Genomic DNA, 22,500 nt, shown 5'->3' with positions numbered 1-22,500 from the left:
GACAATGACCCAAAGCACACAGCCAGGACAACCAAGGAGTAGCTCTGTAAGAAGCATATCAAGGTTCTGGCGTGACCTAGCAAGACTCCAGACCTAAACCCAATAGAGAATCTTTGGAGGGAGCTAAAACTCCGTGTTTCTCAGCGACAGCCCAGAAACCCGACCGATCTAGAGAAGATCTGTGTGGAGGAGTGGGCCAAAATCCCTTCTGCAGTGTGTGCAAACCTGGTGAAAAATTATACGAAACTTTTACCTCTGTAATTGCAAACAAAGGCTACTGTACCAAATATTAACATTTTCTCAGGTGTTCAAATAATTATTTGCAGTTGTATCACACAAATAAATAGTTAAAAAATCATACATTGTGATTTCAGGATTATTTTTTTTAGATTAGGTCTCTCACAGTGGACATGCACCTACAATGACAATTTCAGACCCCTCCATGATTTCTAAGTGGGAGAACTTGCAAAACAGCAGGGTGTTCAAATACTTATTTTCCTCAATGTATCTATCTATCTATCTATCTATCTATCTATCTATCTAGTTATTTTCCTCATCGTGCAGCCATTAGAGCACGTGCAAATGTTCCAAAAAATGAGAGAAAATGCCACAGTTGCGTAAAACCATGGGCAGTGCTTGAGTCACTACAAGTATCTTTGTCTATTACCTAAAACACCTTGTGCTGCAAATCTAAAATGAATGATTTAAGGTAAAGTACCACGGAAAATGGCCAAACATTTGTCTGTTTCTAGCTCGTCCATTGTGACGATAGGCGGATTTTCTGTTTCATATTCTTGTAAATTGCTTAGTGTTAGGCTGTTAGCTGTTACCATAAAACCTGATGATTTACTATAATCTGATATATGACAGACTAATCCATAGTGAGAATAATAGCTGCATTTGTAAAATAAACCATGTCAAACTAAAATAAAACATGCTGTAAGGTTATGGTATTAAGGGTTACAATCGCTTTCACTGCTGTGTGCACAGAAGGGTTGGGACTTAGTATTGATTACAATGTGAAGTGTTGTCAATGGTGTGTTTACACAGATGTGAGATTTATCATCAAAGAACATGTTCTGGGACCATTCAGGGACTTTGTGTGAAATATCTCATGTAGTGTTGTAAATAATAAAAGATGAGCCTGCTGTCATAAGAGACATAGCAGTTAAAGCCTCACCTCTCTCATCAGCAGTCATCTGGGCCTCCAGGTCCTCGGGGGATACGTAGAACTCGGGCTCCTGGTCCATGGGCGGCCGAGGTTTACATTTACCGCAGCAACAGTTACAGCAGCAACACAGGCAACAGCAACAATAACAGCCTGTGGACAGGCAGCAGAAGACGAACAAGGCCTGTGGGACAAAGAGGGGGGGGGTTATTTAGACCTCTACTTCATGTTTACCACGTTTTTTTCTTTCTTACACACACACACACACACACACACACACACACACACACACACACACACACACACACACACACACACACACACATTTTAGTCTACTCAATGAATGTATATGTATTTTTTCTCATCTTATTAGTATTGAATTGTATTATCCTTAGCCTTGCTCTGGCAATATTGTTTCCAATATATTGTTTTCAATATTGTTATTGACATTCATGCTATTATAGCAAAACAAATTTGAGTCTGAGAGAGAGAGAGAGAGAGAGAGAGAGAGAGAGAGAGAGAGAGAGAGAGAGAGAGAGAGAGAGAGAGAGAGAGAGAGAGAGAGAGAGAGAGAGAGAGAGAGAGAGAGAGAGAGAGAGAGAGAGAGAGAGAGAGAGAGAAACAGTTAATACTGAGTAAATCCTGAATATACTGTATACCGGAGAGGCACACATGCAGAATGTCTTTCCCAAATGGCCATATATGTATGCAGGTTATGGCCGTGAAAAGTAGCTGGAGTTAAGACTGTCCCTTTAGGTTCAATACACCTGTATGTGGAAGGCCGACATCCCTCTCAGTTCCCTCAGGCTACATTTACACTGCTACGTTTCCCCCAACTCATTCCCCCAGCTCTGGTGTTTCCCCCTCTCATTCTCCCCGCTGTGGGGTTTCCCCGTCTCATTACCCCTGCTCTGTTGTTTACCCATCTCATTCCCCCTGCTCTGGCATTTCGCCCCTCTCATTCCCCCTGCTCTGGCGTTTTCCCCTCTTATTCCCCCTACTCTGGGATTTCCCCCGCTCATTCCCCCTGCTCTGGGGTTTCCCCCTCTCATTCCCCCTGCTCTGGCGTTTCCCCCTCTCATTTCACTTGCTCTGGGGTTTCACAACTTTGGGCTTAAAACTCAAAACGCTTAAAAACCAAAATGTAGCAATGTAGATGTAGCCTTACAGGTCATAAAGAAAGAAAGAATGCATGCATGTTGGCCTCCATCTTACCTTCGCCCACCAGCTGGACAGAACAAAGTAGGTGTTGACGTTCTCCTCTCCAAACTGCTCTGCGACGTAGAGCCCCAGCGAGCCATATTTGTCGTAGATGTTCTTCTTTGTGGCGTCGCTCAGGATGGAGTGGGCGTTGTTGATTTCCTTGAACTTTTCGGCAGCGTCCGGGTTATCCGGGTTCTTGTCTGGGTGAAACTTCAATGCCAGTTTCCTGTAAAAAAAAAAAAAAAGAAGAGGAAAGGTTGCCGGGTTAGCTCAGTTGGTAGAGCAGGTGCACAAATAAAGAGGTTTTGTAATGGGTAGAGAAGGTTAATAAAAATAAAAAAAAAGGTTAACCCCTCCTATTTTTTATTATTTTATTACATGTAGGGTATTCATTTCCGTGTATTTTACTTCATGCCGGTAGATGGCGCTGTTGATTGATTTCACAGTAGTGGGTGGCTGTGGAGATGGTAGCTCAATCGCTCAGAAATAAACAGCCAGCGCTTGAGAAAGACACAATTTTTGTATCACCACTTCTTTCCAATCCACAGGTACATTTTTAAACCTTTGGTTTAATTTCTGTTAGGTATTAAACAAGTATATCAACAGTACGGTTTTCTCAGTGACGTATGTTGTCATGTTCTGTGTAGAAAGGTTATTATGATGTGGTTATCTGGGATCTATTTGCAAGCAGCTTTAGCTATCGAGCTAGGTGAAGTTAGCCTGTCAACGTTTGTGAAGGCTAAGTCAGTTGATGTGCGCGTGTCGGTAAACTCACACGCATTGGTGATTGATGATCACATATATCATGTCATTTAAACAGCTTCAATCTGAGTATAGTACTTTGTATTTGATCTATGACAAGCTTGTTTGTATTTTAATATATTTCATAGAAGTAATTGAATATAGCCTCTGATCTGTTTAATGTGTTCACTTTAAAGTAATAATCTAACAGATTGCAAGATAACCAAGTAGCCTGTTTAAATACTTGAAGGTGTTATGGCAAGGGTTTCACCAGGTAATCTGAGCTATAGGGTCATTTGTGGAGGTATATTTGACATATCATACAGTAAGACTGATTTCTTTTTCACAATATGTTGTATTGTATCTGATGTATACTAATGTGTGACATATCTGTTAGTTGTATTTAATATATTTATAGACCATTTATATATTATATTTATAATATTATAGTGTATTTTATTATTGTATGTGTTGTTAATCGTCCTTAATCGTGTCTTAGTGTGTGTTAGGCCTATCTGTTGGCATGGTCATCAAATTATTTTAAGCTTAAGCGCTCAGAAATAAACAGCCAGCGCTTGACAAAGACACCATTTTTGTATCTCCACTTCTTTCCAATCCACAGTGCTACCCAGCCTGTGGCTTTGTACCTGCCCAGATTCCCCTAGGTCTCAGGCCGGTAACATTAGCTCCTTGACTTTGGTGCATGTCAACTCAACATGATGACGTTTTATATAAACTCTTTTTTGTTTGTGAATTAAAAGGATTTTAACTTACAGTAGTCTAATTTAAAGGCTTATTCTGTACAGAACACATGTTGGGCTGGCTGATAGTTAGAGTATGTTATTAACATCAGATCATCTCCAGTCTGTTATTATTAAGATCAGATCATCTCAAGTCTGTTATTATTAAGTGTTCCAGGAAGCTGTGTCAGTGGGTTCAATTGTACCATTTTGTTTTAAGCGCCTAAGCAGACAAAGTTTTAGTTTGGTTTGTGTGTTAAGAGCTTGAATTATGAGTTGCAATTTCCAAGACGTGGGTCGTTACTTAACCACTGATAAGTAGGGCATTTTCACACCTTAACACCCAGGTCTGGACCAAGGTTCATGTTTTTGGTACATTGCACCATCTGATCCGGTAAGTTTTGGTTTCACACTATGCAGCACACTAAAGACTTCTATGTGACCAAACTACCTCCTGGTGTCATCACATACGTGAGCTGTGTCTCCAGATACTTATAACTGATTGGTCTGTAGACGGGCGTCCCCGTCCTCTCGTATCTTCTCTCTGTGACGGAGGTTTTAGCCAAAACCTTATTAGGCGGTTTGACACGGAATACTAGAGTAAGCCTGAGGGTTTTTTTATTAATAAAAATTATTATGAAATACAGAGCTGGAGCAGTTGCAGTTAGAAAATAACATTAAAGTAATAGTTAATATACAGTATACAAACATATCATACTATGCAGGAAGTGCCTTTTAAAGCCAAGAGGAGAATTAAATCAACTTTAAAATGTATAATAAACTCACCATTTAAATATGGTAAATGCTGCATTACAGAGTTTGATGACTTGATATTAGAGCGAGGAAAATGCTGACTGTGTATTTCAGGATCCCTGTGACCCATAAAAAATGTCTCACAGGCCTCTGACTCCCTCTAGTGGTTCTCAACCTAAAAGATCAATTTTAAAGATGGACTAAGGGGCTGCTGTCAAGTGTAGTAACACATACCTGTAACATTTCTTGATATCCTCGGTCGTGGCGCTCTTGTCGACTCCCAGCACAATGTACAGCGATTCTCCTGATGTGGAAAGAGCTCTTTGTCTCTGCTGCTCCATGGCCCCCCTCTCTCTATCTCTCTCGTTCCTTCTCTAGCTTAGCCTCTCACCTGTCATGTAGGAAGACAAAAGTACATACATGACATGGATATAAACTTGTTGTCTGTAGTGTTGCAATTGAATTGGTATGGTAATTGCCTGTATGAGTGTCAAATGTTGCATAAGTGACATGCCTGTTGACTGAGATATACTTTTATTGACAATAATAATGGACACCTGGGGATGCAGAGTAGGATAATGCTAGGGATTTGTTCCTTTGTTCCCAGGAAGAAAAACAAGAGAAGAAGACAATGTAGCGGAGGAGCTAAAGGTTCCAATCACAACAGTTCACTTTTGATTTTGTTTCTTCCTTTTACTATCCGTTATCATCTAAAGAAATGTGGAGGGATCTTTAACTGCATGACTTGCAGAAACCATTGCCGTTCTGTCCGATCCAATCCCCAAACACCCTTCCAAAGTCATTGCTTTCAGGTAAAGGATGTCCACTTGGTCCATTAAGTCTCCCTGCTGCTGATAGAATTACACTAAAGCGTGTCTTTCTTGGCTTTTAGAGGCTTGGATGTAACAGAAGCAGGGCTGACGGTTTTTCAAAGGGATATTTGGAGAAAAGAGACTCATGAAACAGAAACAGCTTTAGTAAGGAGTATTTACACTGGCCGTTATGTTTCATGAGCTCTTATGTGACTGGTGACATTTCAATGATCAAAACACTCATTCCACCTTCTATACTGAACGTACAGCTGCATGTCTATGGCCAGCGTCTTTGTCATTTTGAAGCATTATTACTACCATATGTGTATGTGTCTAAAACGTTGGAAAAGCTAGAGCAGATAATAAACAAATAGGGGTTGGAATCACCAGAGGCCTCACCGTACAATATCATCACTAAACAATATTATTGCAATTTGAAAAATATTTTGCCATATTTGGCAATTTATGACCTTTTTCACAACTTAAAATGTTTTCCAATTTCAAATGATGTTCCCAAAAGATAACTTTGTCAGTTGTACGTAAAAGATACATTTAATCTGTTTCTTTATCTCACTTTAATTTTGTTGCTGCAGAATGGGATTGTCAAGCAGACAAACTGACCAACACACACACACACACACACACACACACACACACACATATAAACTCATGACATGATATATATATATATATATATATATATTAAAAAAACAGATACATACTTGGCGTCTGTGTATCAATACAGTATTGCCCACATAGTCACAATACTATGCTGTATTGATCCCCATGGTAAAGCATGGTGAAGCCCAGACGGTTGGTTTTCAGTGCAGAATAAGTGATGAAATTCACTGACTTTATCAACACCATTAAATAAGGAAGTGGTTACTATTACCATGGCAATCAATAAACTAGCTAAACTAAATCTACATTTAAATGTAAACTGCATGGTGGATGATTACTTGCAAAATTACACGTACACACAGCAACACTTTTGCAATCAAAACTTTCATTTCAGAACTCAAAACAGTCAACTCTTACAGGACACGTTACTTTAATCATGGCTGTAACATTGATATATTTTAGAAAACAAACATAAGACAGTGGAGTTAAAAACAGAGACACCCTGGAGGGTGAACTATGTGAAGTTGTTTAATGACTGATTTGAGTAAATATATGCTACTTCATTGTGGAATGACTTTGATGGAGGTGTTTTAGCGTAGCATGACCGTATATGTAACCTTTGCTAAACAGTGTCCTTTGGTTGAATTGCTCAAAGTCCAGTCAGTAACTTATAAAGATTACTTTCATTTTCTGCAGTACGGTGGCAGTTTAATGTTCCGTCAACAGTCTATCTAGTGTGAAAAATAGCCACTGGTAACCTTTCATCCAAGCTGCTGTAGCATTCTCTTACTATACTGGTGATTTAAGAACTTAAACTTATGTTGTGCAACGTAAGCATAAATGCTAAATCATTTGTCAAAAGCCTGATGAAATAGATCTTAAAGTTGAAGGAGATCAGCAGAGTCAAGGAGGGTGCTGCAGGACAGAGACGCAACGAGAAACAACAGTAGTGCACCCACTGTACAGCTACAGGGCTTATGTACAGAAGGCTTCTCCATAAGTTATTTCAACCAGACCACAATAGAATTACAGACACAATTCACCCATAGGACAGCAACCGTGGGCGGCTAATAAACCAAGAGTAAATCAAGTAATTTAAATATTTAGAGAACAAGTGCATAGCTTAGATCCTATTTTTTAAATTTGGCAATAGATTTTTTAAATCCCAACTGAAATCCACTTCCTGACCTTTAAACTGCGCAGTAACAGAGCCCTAGTCTCTCTTTGACAGACCTTTCTCCACAACACTGCAGAGGAGGGTCTGGCTAGTTTGCACAGCATTCTGGGAAAGGACAAAAACGTGCTCTGGTTTATTGGCATCTCTTTAATGCAAGTACAATAATATTGGGCGGTGCTAAGCTCCGGACGAGCAACGGTGCCTAGCTAGATAGTCTAGCTAGCTGTCTGGATTTACCCTGCAGAGATCTGAGGAGCAGGTAACCATAGTCCTCAGAAATCAGCCACAGGTTAGAGCGCCCACACAGAGACAGAGGAAGGTGTTAAGGCTGCTGGTAGGAGCCGTTGTATGTGGTTACTCTCTATTTGTGTTTCAGTATGCTAATCAGGCTGTGTGATCCGCAGCTGGGGATTGGTTGGTGCCATGATCCTGTTCGGAGCACCCATGGAGTTGACAGTGTTATGTGTTTGTACAGTTGGGCTAGGGTTTAGAGTAATATTGACTCCATTTCCATTGGCCAGGAATTCTCTTTGTTTAGTACATTAGGTTCAGGGGTTGTTTTAACTCATCCTAGATAGGGAGGTTTTGGTTTTCTGAATAGCTAGTAATCACTGGTTGGAGGGATCTCTTTTGTTAGGTTGCGTTTATGTTTCCGCGGCAGCCACATGTCCGACTTTTTTTATTTAAATGTTGAAAGGACTCTCATGTAAATAATTACCTTTACCACCATACCAAGATCATTTTGTTTGTGCTACATACATTACACCTAGACATCGGGGACGTAACAAAGGTAACAGACATCCGGCTGGAAAAAGGTGCATCCGGCAGAATTTCTGGCGGCACCTGAACAATCCTGGAAGTGGAACGTCATGGATGTAGACTTACTGAGCCCTAACCCTCTGGTTGCTAATATAACCCTGTCAGACAGCAGGTGTATGGGGGTTAGCAGGCTTAGAGACCACACTAAGCCAATCCAGACACACAGACACACTTAGATCAGACTGCTAGTAAAATAAGCTGCATGCCTGTCATCACTACTAGACCAGTACCTTTCTGATGAGCACATATCACACTATGATTCATGGGCTCAGTATTATAAGGAGAAGATGGTTCCCCTTTGTAGTGCGATATTTATTCTAATTAAACCAATTTCCAGCAGGTAAAGATTTCTCTAAATGTCCCTTTAAAATGTCGAAGCCCTAAGTGTGTGTGTTGACCTGAGGCTGACTATCAGATTGCAAGTGGCTAGTTCCCTAAATATACAGGGACAATCTTAACCACACAGGGTAAGAAAAAGGCAGTATATAATCTAAAAGAAACATACGCCATAAACAAATACTGTACATCAAAAGTTACAGATAAACATGTTCTATTTAGTAGAATAGAAACATGCCAAATATTGGGAGACAGAGATTTTCATTGTTTGATTTCCTTATTTGCTTGTCAGCCATTAGTCTCCCTAAAGCCCTTAATGGCACCAGATGGTCGCTGTGGCAACCCTACGATTGCCTCCACACGCCTGACAAAACATTGATTTAACACCTCCATAAATCCCGCCCACTAATGTGCCTCAGATTATACAGTCACAACACACTCACCTGACTGGGAATAACCAATGAGTGTTTCATCTGTACTATAGAGATTATCAACATACTGAGAGACTGTGCTAGAGTATGTATGTACATACTACATAGTATGTGTGTGCGTTGAATAACCACAATCACATCCAACCACCACAATGAGTCTAAACCAAAGACTCCGCCCACCTAAACCAGCAGCCAATGAGATTTTGTCATGTTGAATGAGCTGTAAATCAAATTGTCCATTCACAGAACACAGACGGTGTAAGGAGGGTGGAGCATAGCATGGCCTGTGTTAGAGTGATACAGGTTGAGAGGAGAAAATGTGTGTTCTTCCATACCTGTGTCTCACTTTTGGAATTTAACCCATTAAAGCATAAAAATATGTACATAAATGCAGTACAAATGCTAATCTCATGCTACATATACTACATATTGTTATCCTTCGATCTGAAATAGAGTAGAATTGACTTTATGCATCATTTGTTTTATGTAGGTTCACACTGTCCAACTGCTGGCAAATCCACCAACTGACAGTTAGGGGTGGGAGACCTGTATAAAGTCATCCCTCTCCCAATATATTGGCTTTATAAGGCAATATAAATACATTTCTTTATACATTGACAGAAAATGTATTAAAGACAGCATGGTCAATGGTTAGCACTGTGGCCTCATGGCAAGAAAGTTCTGGGTTTGAATCTAGGTCGTTCTGGGCCTTTCTGTATGGAGTTTTTATGTTCTCCCCATGTTTGCGTGCGTTTCTTCCGGGTGCTCCGGTTTGGCGGTTCCCCCCCACCATCAAATATCATCTACTAGGTTCGCCAGTCAGGGCCCTTGGCAAGGCACTGGCTCAGATCTGGAGTTAGTGCCCAGGCGCTGTGATTGGCTGCACACTGCTCCCTTGAGGGAGAGGTTAAATGCAGAGAAGGAATTTCACTACATGTACGTATATGTGACAATAAAGTACCTTTACCTTAAAGACGTTAACATGTAAAATAACTGGTTGGAAATGCCTGTTTTGGCATATCAAGCAAACTAAATACCTGACAAATCATGGCTAATCAACAAATTGGTACCAAATTATATAAAGATTTCCTATAAACATAGAAAAGTCTTGCTTCTTAACATTTTTCTGTTCCACTTTGAGTGAACATTAGTGTATTATCATCTTTCCCTCGGTCCACATTTGGTTAAATCTACTAAATCATCGTAAATGAAAATAGAAAGTCGGTTACTAAACACTTTTCCAGTGACGGCTAAGCGTTCAAGCCTTCAACTGAGCTTGAAGACGTAGATGTAAGCAACCTGTCTGAAAGTTGTAAGTCTTCTGGTAGCTATGCAAGAGAAATTTCAATCATTCCCCATCAGCAGAGACAGAGAGCGTAGGTATATGTAAGGAGACAACATAGACACAGGCTAATTACCGCTAACTAACATGCTATTTAACGTTAACATAGGCACAGGCTAATTACTGCTATTTAACATGCTAGTTAACATTAACATAGGCACAGGCTACTTTCTGCTAACAAACATGCTAGTTAATATTAGTAATTAAACCTACAGCTGACGGAAGTCTAAACTGTCTGTCAGTATCTTCTGTACTACACAGTAATTTCTCTACTGTGGGACAGTAAGTCGCGTGGATATGACACAATATTAAAAAATTAAGATTTAAATAAATCCTGAGAAACCAAACTCATGGCCTTCAAAAAACATGTAATCATACTCCGATCACTATAAGGACACGACCAGCTGGCCCTGTGTATTGAACAATATTAGCTGATTGCAGATATGTTATCTGGGTTCATGTTGACTGATAAGTCAAATGATTTTGAATTCAAATGTTGTCAGCGTTATGACCGAAGCTTTGAAATATTCTGTACATTGCATCCTCCATATTTGATGTGTTCAATTCAAACATTAACAACAGCTCTATTGGAGTAGTTGGGACTTTTGGGCCTCGTTTAACACATAAAGTAAGATTTCTCAGGGAGAATGGTGTTGGTCTATCACTTCCCTTTACTGGGCTGCAAATCAGCAGTTCTCCTGTCATGAGTTTATTTCAAAAGCCGATTGGTTGGAGAATACTGTGTATGAAACTGGAACCACAATGAATGATTTTATTTGTGCACTTATTTAAAGTTGTCTTGCTTTTTTCACTTATGTTGCATGTGTGTCTACAGTATGTGTCTATGTGTTTGTTTCTGTGTGTGTGTGTGTGTGTGTGTGTATGAAAAAAACAGATTGAGGAAAAATAGACCAGGGTTCCTGTTGTCAGCTTGCACCAAAAGAAGGTGTCACTACATCCACACACCAACAGCTAAACAACAAGAAAAGGCAAACCTATATTTGATACAAAAAGGATTAATAAAAAAGAAAAGAGCTTTGCGTTAGTGCGATGGTACTGTTTTATCTGAAGAAGCTTCCTCTTGCATTTCCTGTCTTCAAACTTTGGATAAGTCACTGCCTGTGGACAAAAAAAAGTGTGACTATCTTAAAATCTTTTACAAATAACTGTGACTTGACAGTGACTTCTAAAATATTTCCACACATCTGTGCATGGTCATGTGACGAGTCCTGTGTGTGAGCATAACAACTGTTAGTTGATTTTCAGTGAAGTACAGCCGGAGAAGTTTTTATCTGACTGTTGATAATTACGAATCTATAATGCTAACAAACAAAGACTGTAAAAATTCAAAAACATTGGCTGTGACTGAACTAAGCAAATATTGTATAAACACAATGAGCATTCACACTATAGTGTGCTGTATAACCTCAGGCAGTCTTCCAATATTAAGACCTTCTATCACGGGCAAGGTCTGGTTAAACTTGACTTTACATTCTGGGATAGAAGAATAAATAAACACTGGTTGTTTGCATTTTTCTGGACATCTGGACACCGCACAAGACAACGCCGTATCTAATATTAAATTAAGTTAAGGAGCTATTTAAATGAGCTCATACATGGTTAAACCTAGCTTGTACCAGTCTATTGCAGTGCGTAACTTATTTTGCTCAATGCAATCCACCAATCTGTCTCCAAACATTTGAATTTGCAGGATGGCTCTCCGTTTATCGTGGCCATCCAATTGTTTTTGGTGATCCGTGTGGACAAGAACCTATAAGTACTACCTAAGTAACAAATATAATGTAATATAAATTTGTGATTATTTGACTAATGATTGCAAAGATGCAAATGATATATAAGCCAATAAGTTCTTTTCATTTTGGCTTTTCTAAAAACACAAATACATATGCAATTTATTTTTTAAAGAAGAGAATAATAAGAAGCAAATACAGTAAAACACATCTTGTGTACATGTACAACTTTTCCTGCTTTTGTTGATTTTTAGAGCGGACTCCTTGAATGCTTGCCATCACTTATGTACATATTCATTGTTGCATACAGTTAGTGGCGAAATATTGGCATTTTGTAATATATTTTAAATTCTGAAAGTACTTTTGGCATGAAATGTTTGCATGAGCAGGAAATAGTGGCTTTCTGTTAAAAACATGAAACCAGGAATGCATGGTGTATCAATAGCTTTTTTAAACAGTGGGAACATGATACGGGGTAAATTTGCTCTACAGATTGCTGAGATGATAGACCAGCAATCTAAAACACAACTGGGGTTTCATTTATTTTAAACATTCTATTTTTTTTTTTTCAAAGTTATTTCTTCAGGGCTTTTTCCCTCCACCAGACAGGCAGACAGAGATGTGCAAAAGGAGGAGAGAGAGAGGGGGAGCGACACGCAGCAAAGGGGCCACAGGCCGGATTCGAACCCGGGCCCGCTTCGTCAAGGAGCAAGCCCCTGTACATGGGCACCCGCTCAACCCACCGAGCAATCCGGGTGCCCATTCTAAACTGTTTTTGCTCCCCTCGTTGCAGGGAAGACAAGAATCATTAGTCCGTATTACTGTCTACACCAGCTGCTGTCAGTACACACGCACGCACAAAACTGATATACTGTACTTCTCAAACTCTTCATCTCTTTTGCTGATGCAATCACAATGTTTGCAGATAATTAATAATGTGAATAATGCATGTTATTATTTCAAATAATTTTCAGTGTCTTTTCTTTCTTATCCGCTGTTCTTTACAATGATTGAAATTAGGATTTACTTCATTTGCCAAATTAAATCCCAAAATGGCATTTGTTTTCAGATTTACAAATAATGTCCCAGCTGCATCAGCTGAACAAACCCTACAACGAAAACCTTGGGGATGCCAGTAAAGTAGCACAAAAGGGTATTTCTCGTCCCAACTTTAACAGCCCAAGGTTACACGCCTTTTTTTTTTTCTTCTTCTCTCTTTTCCCATTAAATAAAGCTACCATCAGGAGCAGGCAAAAAACTTTGTTTCCATTCCCAATTTATTTGTCACAACTTTTAACAAAGTCTCTCCTAATTGAAATAAACCAATGCCGATGTGGCAATGATATTGATTATATATATATATATATTGATATGGATTATTGGTGCTTCACAAAAAATTAACCCGAGAGTTTTGAACAATAATTATTTAATAATAATCACCAATAATTTGCATACAATGACTAAGTGGGTAAAGGCAACTAATTAAACAGCTAAGAGTCTGGTAAGTTCAGATGACATCACGTGTTATGCAGCCTTTAAAACCTGGAAAAGACAACACTAATGTCATATAGCAATACAGTGGTCTGCAAAGTTTGGGCAACCTTGTTAATTTCCATAATTTTCCTTCATAAATCGTTGGTTCTTAGGATAAAAAAAAAATCAGTTAAATATATCATATAGGAGACAAACACAGTGATATTTGAGAAGTGAAACAAAGTTTATACCATTTACAGGAAGTGTGCAATAATTGTTTAAACAAAATTAGGGTTGTGCATAAATTTGGCCACTGTTGTCATTTTACTGATTTCAAAAACTTTAGAACCAATTATTGGAACTCAAAATTGGTTTGGGAAGCTCAGTGACCCTTGACCTACATACACAGGTGAACCCAATTATGAGAGAGTATTAAAGGGGGGGGCAATTGTAAGTTTCCCTCCTCTGTGAATCTTCTCTGAAGAGTAGCGACATGGGAGTCTTAAAAGAACTGTCACATGAACTGAAAACAAAGATTGTTCACCATCATGAATTAGGGGAAGGATACCGAAAGCTGTCTAAGAGATATCAGTCTGTTTTGACAGTTAGGAACATAGTCAGGAAATGGAAGACCACAGGCACAGTTCAAGTTAAGGCTCGAAGTGGCAGACCAAGGAAAATCACGGATAAACAGAAGCGAAGAATGGTTAGAACAGTCAAAGTCAATCCACAGGCCAGCACCAAAGACATACAACATGATCTTGCTGCAGATGGAGTCATTGTGCATCCTACAACTATTGCGCGCACTTTACACAAGGAGATGCTGTACGCAAGAGTGATGCGGAGGAAGCCTTTTCTCCGCCCACATTCAAAACAAAGCCGCTTGAGGTATGCTAAAGCACATTTGGACAAGCCGGCTTCCTTTTGGAATAAGGTGCTGTGGACTGATGAAACTAAAATTGAGTTATTTGGACATAACAAGGGGCGTCATGCATGGAGGAAAAACAACACAGCATTCCTAGAAAAACACCTGCTGCCTACAGTAAATTTTGGTGGTGGTTCCATCCTGCTGTAGGCCTGTGTGGCCAGTGCAGGGACTGGGAATCTTGTTAAAGTTGAGGGACGCATGGATTCCACCAAATATCAGCAGATTCAGGAGACCAATGTCCAGGAATCAGGGACAAGGCTGAAGCTGTGCCGGGGCTGGATCTTTCAACAGGACAATGACCCTAAACACTGCTCAAAATCTACTAAGGCATCTGTCCATGCTCGGAAACCATCAAACCTGAATGAATTAGAGGTGTTTTGTAGAGAGGAATGGTCCAAAATACCTCCAACCGGAATCCAGACTCTCATAGAAAGCTATAGGAAGCGTTTAGAAGCTGTTATTTCTGCAAAAGGGGGATCTACTAAATACTGAGTTATTTTTTTTGATTGTGGTGCCCAAATTTATGCACATGCCTAATTTTGTTTAAACAATTATTGCACACTTCCTGTAAATGGTATAAACTTCGTTTCACTTCTCAAATATCACTGTTTGTCTTCTATATGATATATTTAATTGATTTTCTTTATCCTAAGAACCAACGATTTATGAAGGAAAATCATGGAAATTAACAAGGTTGACCAAACTTTTGCAGACCACTGTAATACGATATGCAAAACTGAGGACGGTATCTAGTCTTATATATGAAAAAAATTCATTTGCTATATCGCATAGTATCATCAAGGGAACGTTAACAGTCGGTGAAGCATTTTTTCACTGGAGGTTAAACACTTCCATCATCCTCAGCCCCTCTCAGGGCTAAGATATATTCAGCTCTAAGTGGTCTTGTGGGAGTTCCACCATAACCCCTGTCTGCTGCTATCAATGAGGAGTAAAAATGATCTGACAATACCAGAGCAAACCATTCATCTAACCACAAGCCTCATGATGACACTTATGATCCTTAAAGAGCTGGGAGAGAGACAGAGCCAATGGACAGACAAGCAGTGATGAGGGACAATGTGATACCTATTGCAATCAATACATTGCTGAATATAGCAAACATGTTTGACATATTTGAAGTGCTTGTGTCTTTATTTTGGCTATTTTATAGACTGAACAATGTACAATCAATCCGCAATAAAAAGCGACAAACACATGAGAGTAGAAGTTGTAAACTGTCTATGACAGGAGGCAGTACATATTCACATGATTTGATCCTTGATCCTTGTCCTGACGTTATGATTGCCTTTTGTAAAGCTGCAAAGTTTAATCATTTAGCCTAACAGATATGTAGTCAACTATTAAACTGATCGGCAAGTATTTTGATAATTTAATAATCAGTTTGAGTGATTTTTTAAGAATTCTCTGATTGTAGCTTGTTAAATTTTAATATTTTCTTATTTCTTCTCTCCTCTCTGAAAGTAAACTGAATATCTTTGAGACATACTAAAGATGAGCAGTGTGTAATTGGTTAGACAAACCTGGTAATATGAATGAAGTGTGTGCCATTTAGTGCAAAGGTTTGATTTTGATAATGCTATAAGTAGTTTTGGTTACTTAATTTTGCCGGATATATGAGGAATTTTACAGTTTGGTGTGTGGTTTTGTCAAACGTTTTAGTATTTGATAAAACCAGCCTAGTTTGCAAAATTGTGTTTTAGCAATTGGAAAATAAAAATGTAATTGTCTTGTCAACTGAGTGTTGCTTGAAATGCTTCTGTTTAAGTCACCAGTTTAATGAACCTTCTTCACGTGTGTGAAATGAGTTGTATTGCTCATGATGGTAGACTAGAAGGGCATTTGAAGAGGCATGCCCTACCTCACAATATTAACGTAGTGTGAATTTTCCCCGTCTGTATCTTATTTTTCAGATTATTCCGACACCACATGCTCTATCTTGCGATTTTAACGAAAGTGAAAACTAGAATGCGTTTCCTCACCATGAATTGGATCCGCTCCCACATGTAATGGGTTCTTACTTGGCCCATTGTACACCCTTTCACCAAGTTTCATGAAAATCAGGCCAGTAGATTTTTTCGTAATCTTGCTACCATACAAACACACAAAATAACTAACTAAGTGAAGTGAACCATTTATATATATATATATATATATATATATAAAAATGAGGCATCATGCGTGCACACACACACACACACACACACACACACACACACACACACACACACACACACACACACACACACACAGTAGGTGGTAATGCAACCTTAATGCTTCCACTGACAGAGTCAACACAGCTGTCACACACATAAATGTAGGGCAGGAAAACCACTGACGCATCCAATTATTCACTCAAACCACGCACCACTGTACATTAAATTAAATAGGCTTTGAATGGTTTTTAAAACTCACACACTTCTTTTCCGCCTTTTTAAGCTTAGCTAAAGTTCAGTATTCACTGTGTAACAAATCAAACATGTCATGGAGCATTAACACATGGGACACCATCAAACCTGCTCTATATTCTTCTGCAGGGATGAGAACATGGATATGAACTGCCAGCATTATGTGTTTTTCTTTTAATAAGCATGGAACATTGAACAGTCAAACAGAACATTTATCACAAAAGTTAGTCATAATTATAAAAAATAATTCCAATAAAAAATATCAGTACTTTCCTGAAATGTCTGATCTGCCTCAGTTCAACAGCAGCATCTACATGTGGCACCTTCTACAATCATGTTAAATAAAGTAATACAAATTTCACTGAAAATAGGACCTTTCTGCACACAATCTGTGATATGTAACATTATTTCAGAATTTATCTTAAATTGCTCGTATTCTGCTCCTTTTCAGGTTCATAATTGTATTTAGAGGTTGTACCAGAATAGGTTTATGGGGTTTAATTTTCAAAAAACACCATATTTTTTATTGTACTACACATTGGTGCAGATCCTGTTTTCAAACTGTGTGTTGAGCTCTCTGTCTTAGCTACGGAGTAAGACATCACACTTCTATACTATTTTTCTATTAGCCAGTGAGAAGCAGAGTATGAGGGCGGGCCCTGACAGAACCTAGGTAAAGACTACTAGCCAGTCAGAAGAAAAGTATGAGGGCCTGCTCTGACAGTACCTAAGTAAGGACTACTATCCAGTCAGAAGCAGAGTACGAGGGCGTGCTCTGACAGTACCTAGGTAAGGACTACTAGCCAGTCAGAAGCAGAGTATGAGGACATGCCATGCTAGCAGCTAGGTAAGTATTAACGTTTGTCTCTGAAGTAAAGGCTGGACTACAACAGAGCTGTTTGGAGCAGTTTGTGAACAGTGTTTTCTGTTGAAGATGGTAAGACTTGGGATTTTTCACTTTATAATATGCACAAAAAGATATATAATACAATGAAGGAAAGGGAAAAAGTCAAAAAGCAGAATCTGAGCACTTGAAAAAAAAAATAGTAACTATAATAACAAAAAGAGAAATAAAAATTGTTACACCAGTAATTCAACTGATATTTTATGTTCTGGACATTGATTTGAAATTGATTCATCTAGCCCTAGTTCAGTGTGAGAAAGAAACAGAAAGTGTAAAGTGCAGCAGAAGAGAAAGTGAAGTGAATATTGGACAGGCTCATATGACTAGACTCATGACCTGACCCGACCCAACAGCAACCACCCCTGCTCAGGAGATCTGTGGCTTATCTGATAAAGAGGGGGACATACACCTGCAGTGTTTTCCTTAGTTTTGTGGAAGCCTTAGGTGGTGGGGGGTCTTAGCTCAAGAAGACGTTGAGCATGAAGCATTTTCCCATACATTTGTGTCTCTTTTGGGGATTTTGTCCCTTTGTGAGTTTTGCATCTCTTTGTAGTTGTATTGTGACTCTTTTTGGTCATCAAAGTTTATTTTGGCGTCTCTTTTTCACATCACTTTGGCTCTGGGTCGTTGGAAAAGGTAGAGCAGATCATGAAAAAATAGAAACTCAAAAGCTTAACTACAAAACTTGCCTCATGAATTTGCGAGCCGCGTGCATGACAGCATCAACGTTGCGCGTTAGCAGTAGCATGCTATTGGGGGTCTAGCTGTGGGATTAAATGTACTAATAAAAGCGATGAAACACTGGGGCCACGCTGCTGTGAAAGCTCCCTGAACGTCATTTATCAGAGTTTGGTTGTTACCCCTCTCCGCTCCATATCTTTATAACAGAGCTAGCTAGATAACCAGAGCTGACCGCTACTCTGAGCTAAACATTGCTAACAGAGCCTTCCGTTCTATGTGCCTGTGTCCATTAACTACATGTATGGACTTGAACTTAAATAAAACCCTTCATTTTATTAAAATGGCTGAAAAAGTTTAAAACTACAACAAAGTTGTTTTGATGACAGAAATCTGCTCAGGGTACGGCGTAATGTTAGCATGCCAAGTTGATGTGTTCTCTGCGGTGTGCAGACAGATTTGCTCTCACGAGTCACATCAAGCGATTAGGAAATTGCATTTGAACATATTGCGTTATTATTGTAAATGCGATTAATGGTTTAGCCCTGCAAACACCGTTCTTGCCGTTGTGTTCTGGTTTGTGTCTCCCTCCTTCCCGTATTTCCTCTCTTTGTTTTGGAGTGAACCGTTTAAACACAGATTATGGAGGAGGTGCACTGTGCCTTCCTCTGTGTGTGTAGTGTACTTTTCTGCGTGTTGTCATCTGGCACAATGTTTTGCACTTTTGTTTAAATAAATAAAAAGTATTTAAAAAAAAAATACACGAGAACTGAAGCGCATTTAGTTCCCAGTGGAGCTAAAGTGTGGCAGTGGCGATAATCCCCCTCTCTAACCTACTACTGCTCTGTGGTCTAGGTGTAGCCTGATTTGATGTGACTTGCATTTATATGAGTCACTGATGACCAATTGTAGAAGACCTCATACCAATGACATCATCCACCATCATGTGTTTTCCTCAACCCTTACACAGACCAGTTGACTCAGAAAAATTGTTTGATTTGGTAAAATGTTTCCTGGACATTGAGTGTAAAAATAAAACTGACTCAGATTTAAATGTTTAACAGATAGGTTTCTGGAAAGGGCCCCTTGTTAACGATGATGCAATGTATACAACGTGTAAGCACTTAATGAATCCAACCATGCATTTAAACAGATAACTAATCACAACTCTGTACTTAGAGCAGCCTCCAGGGCCAACAGTACAACATAGGTGCATACATCAATGTATTTAGTCCAAAAGATCGTGATATTATATATTTTTTCCTATATTGCCCAGCTCCACTTAAAATTTAGAAGTGATATTTTAATCATTTCTGACAACAAAATTGATGAGGCTGGAGCTTTTATGGAAAAAAAGACATTTACTGCCTGTGTTCACAATCACTATTAGGCTAGAAATCTACAAAAAAATATGTATTTCCTGCTCAGAAAAACCCGGGACCATAACTGTATATAATAGTGGTGCCTGCAATGTGATCAAAAAGCATGCGTGCACAGTGACACCCACGCAATCAGCCGGTTTGTGAAACCACCTGCCACTCCACGTACACATCACATGAGGGCAGGAAAAGACAGCAGCAGTTCTACTCCAGCTATCTCACGTTCGATAGTAGGCAGAGCAATAGGAACTGGCCCATTAAGAACAATGCAGTGGATATCGTTTGGACTACTTAGCTATAGATTGTTAAATAGCCAGGCTGTTAGTCAACTTGCAGGGGGAGTTGCACCTGTATCTGTAACATCGCCACAGACAGGCGAAATCAAAAACACCTTGGCCCCTCACTTGGCTGCAGACTACAAATCCGGATTTAGCCTGTGATGTCATTCCTACTGTTCTACACAATACTGACTAAATCTGTCACCTTAGAACCACCAGTAAGTCGCTATAGGACGCCTTTTGGACCACAACACGACGTCACACACGGTGTATGGTAAACGTAACTAGGGCTCTTGGTTCGTGACTGGCAACGGCACCCGAAGTAGAAAATAGGGTCGGTTGGGGAACCAAACCGAGGCTAAAGCGGATAATCTCCAGACGTTGCATCAAAGGAAAGCACACAGCATCCATGTTGGTTAGCGATATGCCTGGTTTGAATGAGCCAGCTAGCAGTTAGCTCGCTAACTAATCCAAGGGCAGCCCCCCCGGCTAAATGTACGTATCTTACCTTGTTTCGGTGTGGCTTCTGTTTATTTCTAAGTGAAGCGTAACTCGGTTCCTTTTATAATACTCGCATCGCAGTTTTGGTTTGCTTTTCGCCGGTAAAGCAGTCAAACAGCAGGTAGTGCACCGAGCTAACGGCTACACCGGGAAGGACCCAGGGAACGAGCTGTCAATACTGGTGGAGCGGTCGCGCGGAAACGCTCGCTCGTTTGCTCTCCCTCCCTCGTTTGCTCCCCCTCCCTCTCTCTCTCTCTCTCTCTCTCTCTCTCTCTCTCTCTCTCTCTCTCTCTCTCTCTCTCTCTCTCTCTCTCTTACCCGCCCACTTCTCCAGTTCGCGGTGACATTAGGCGCGCCCACGACATTACCATGAACAGTACAAGGAAACCTACAAATGACTAGTCATCATAGCCTATATCATTGGTGTGAATCATAGCATTCTACACATAGCCTAATACATTATTTCAATCTACTTGATAGTCATATACCCATAGATATAAATCATCTTATATGGGTATACCCTTGGAGGAGTTGACATTACAAAGAATAAAAAAGGCTTCGCTTTATGGAGAAATTAACTGGCAAGAAAATGTGACTATATTGGAGACTTTGGGAGGTCTACTTTAAAACTATTGCATAACATATATCCAGCAAAAAAGGCCTTGGACTTGATATTGAATATTCTTGCACTCTCTGTGAATGCGACACAATCCGACAAGGAAAAAAAGCGTGCACATATTTCACATCAAAAATAAAAAAAATGTAAACGTGCTGTATTTTAGATAGCACTTTTCCAGTCTTAACAACTAGCCTACTGTTGAGTCATAAAAAAGTTATAAACTATGTATGATGCAGTCAGAATGGGATTAATATACATTTTGTCTGTGAAGAGGTCAGGATGGCCCTTTTTCTTGTGTCTCACCTACCCCCCTCTTTTTCTGCCAGATAAATAGAACTGAAAACTATTTAACATATAGAAAGAACCCGATTGTTTCACACCAGGAAATAACCTTCTGTCTCCTGTCCCCTGGGATCTTAGTCTAGGCTAAGACAATACAATGCTGATTAAAATACTGATGTTAGAGTTAAAATTACTGATGTTAGAGTTTTACATTTACATGACATGCTCTGTGAACAAAAAATGACTCCCAAAAGTTGCAGTTTGAAGGCAGGTCCTCATTGGACAGCAAAGCAGCATGCGCCGCATGTTACCATGCCAACGACGGCCCAATGAGAATGGATTTGATTGCACCAGGTGAAAAGGACCTTTCGGTACCCATTCCGTCCTGCCTGCACGATCCGCGCATGCGCAGATGATAATCATGATGTACGAGGATTTAACAGGGATTTACGGCACTGCACGATCTGTTCCACAGTAGCGGTCTGCTGTAAGCCTCCACCGGAAAGCTAATGTTAGTTTAGTTAACAGCTAATTCGGCTAACCGCTAGCTGAGAAAGCATGTTAAAGACCCTCAAATATAATATTTTTATTATATAACATAACAGCGTTATATTTATATCATAGTGGTTACGTCAGTTCTACTTTACTTGTGCTCATTTAAAACACAATCACTCAATACTTGTCTTTATTATTACTGTAAAGTCTTAAATTAGCTGTAGCTGCTTTTCCCACTGTTTAATTTGAGTAACGGTATTGTTGACTAAATCAAAGCTAGCGGTTAGCTGGGAAGCTAACGGCGGTGGAGGCTAACAGTCCTTGTCGGTACACGATCCGTCCTGCCTACACGATCCGTTCTGCGCATGCGCAAGATGTTCACGCATGCGCAGATGCTAATTGTGTTTTACGAGGCTTCACGACACTGCACGATCCGTCCTGCACATGCGCGAGATTTGTTGCAAAAATCCTTGATTATGCGGCACATTTTCTTTAAAAATTCAATAGAATATCTGGGATATTTATAGGATGAAATTGCGGGCACTTGGAACAACTGCGGTTTAAGGAAAAAAGGAATGTGTTTGTCTTGTTGTGCAATTGCGTCACTTCATAACATTACCATGGCAACAGGGGAAATGGCTGC

The 22,500-nt window shown here is 39.6% G+C and overlaps 1 protein-coding gene across 3 annotated transcripts in view; it reads right to left on the bottom strand.

Annotated features, from left to right (window-relative positions):
• The window catches only part of LOC117947604 (dnaJ homolog subfamily C member 5-like), a 22,308-nt gene extending 1,637 nt beyond the window's left edge, over positions 1-20,671 (bottom strand). For all 3 annotated transcript variants that reach the window (XM_034876694.1, XM_034876695.1, XM_034876696.1), the window contains exons 1-4: positions 20,469-20,671; positions 4,840-4,996; positions 2,384-2,597; positions 1,181-1,352 (exon numbers count right to left, since the gene is read on the bottom strand). In XM_034876694.1, the coding sequence (XP_034732585.1) occupies positions 1,181-1,352; positions 2,384-2,597; positions 4,840-4,946 (493 nt within the window). In that variant the 5' untranslated portion in view covers positions 4,947-4,996; positions 20,469-20,671. The remainder of the gene's footprint in view (positions 1-1,180; positions 1,353-2,383; positions 2,598-4,839; positions 4,997-20,468) is intronic.
• Positions 20,672-22,500: the final 1,829 nt, after the last annotated feature.

The sequence above is a fragment of the Etheostoma cragini genome, chromosome 7 (genome assembly GCF_013103735.1).
Source record: "Etheostoma cragini isolate CJK2018 chromosome 7, CSU_Ecrag_1.0, whole genome shotgun sequence".
NCBI classification, from domain to species: Eukaryota; Metazoa; Chordata; class Actinopteri; order Perciformes; family Percidae; genus Etheostoma; species Etheostoma cragini.
Note: the sequence above shows the minus strand (reverse complement) of the source record. Positions and strands in the feature narration are given on the sequence as shown.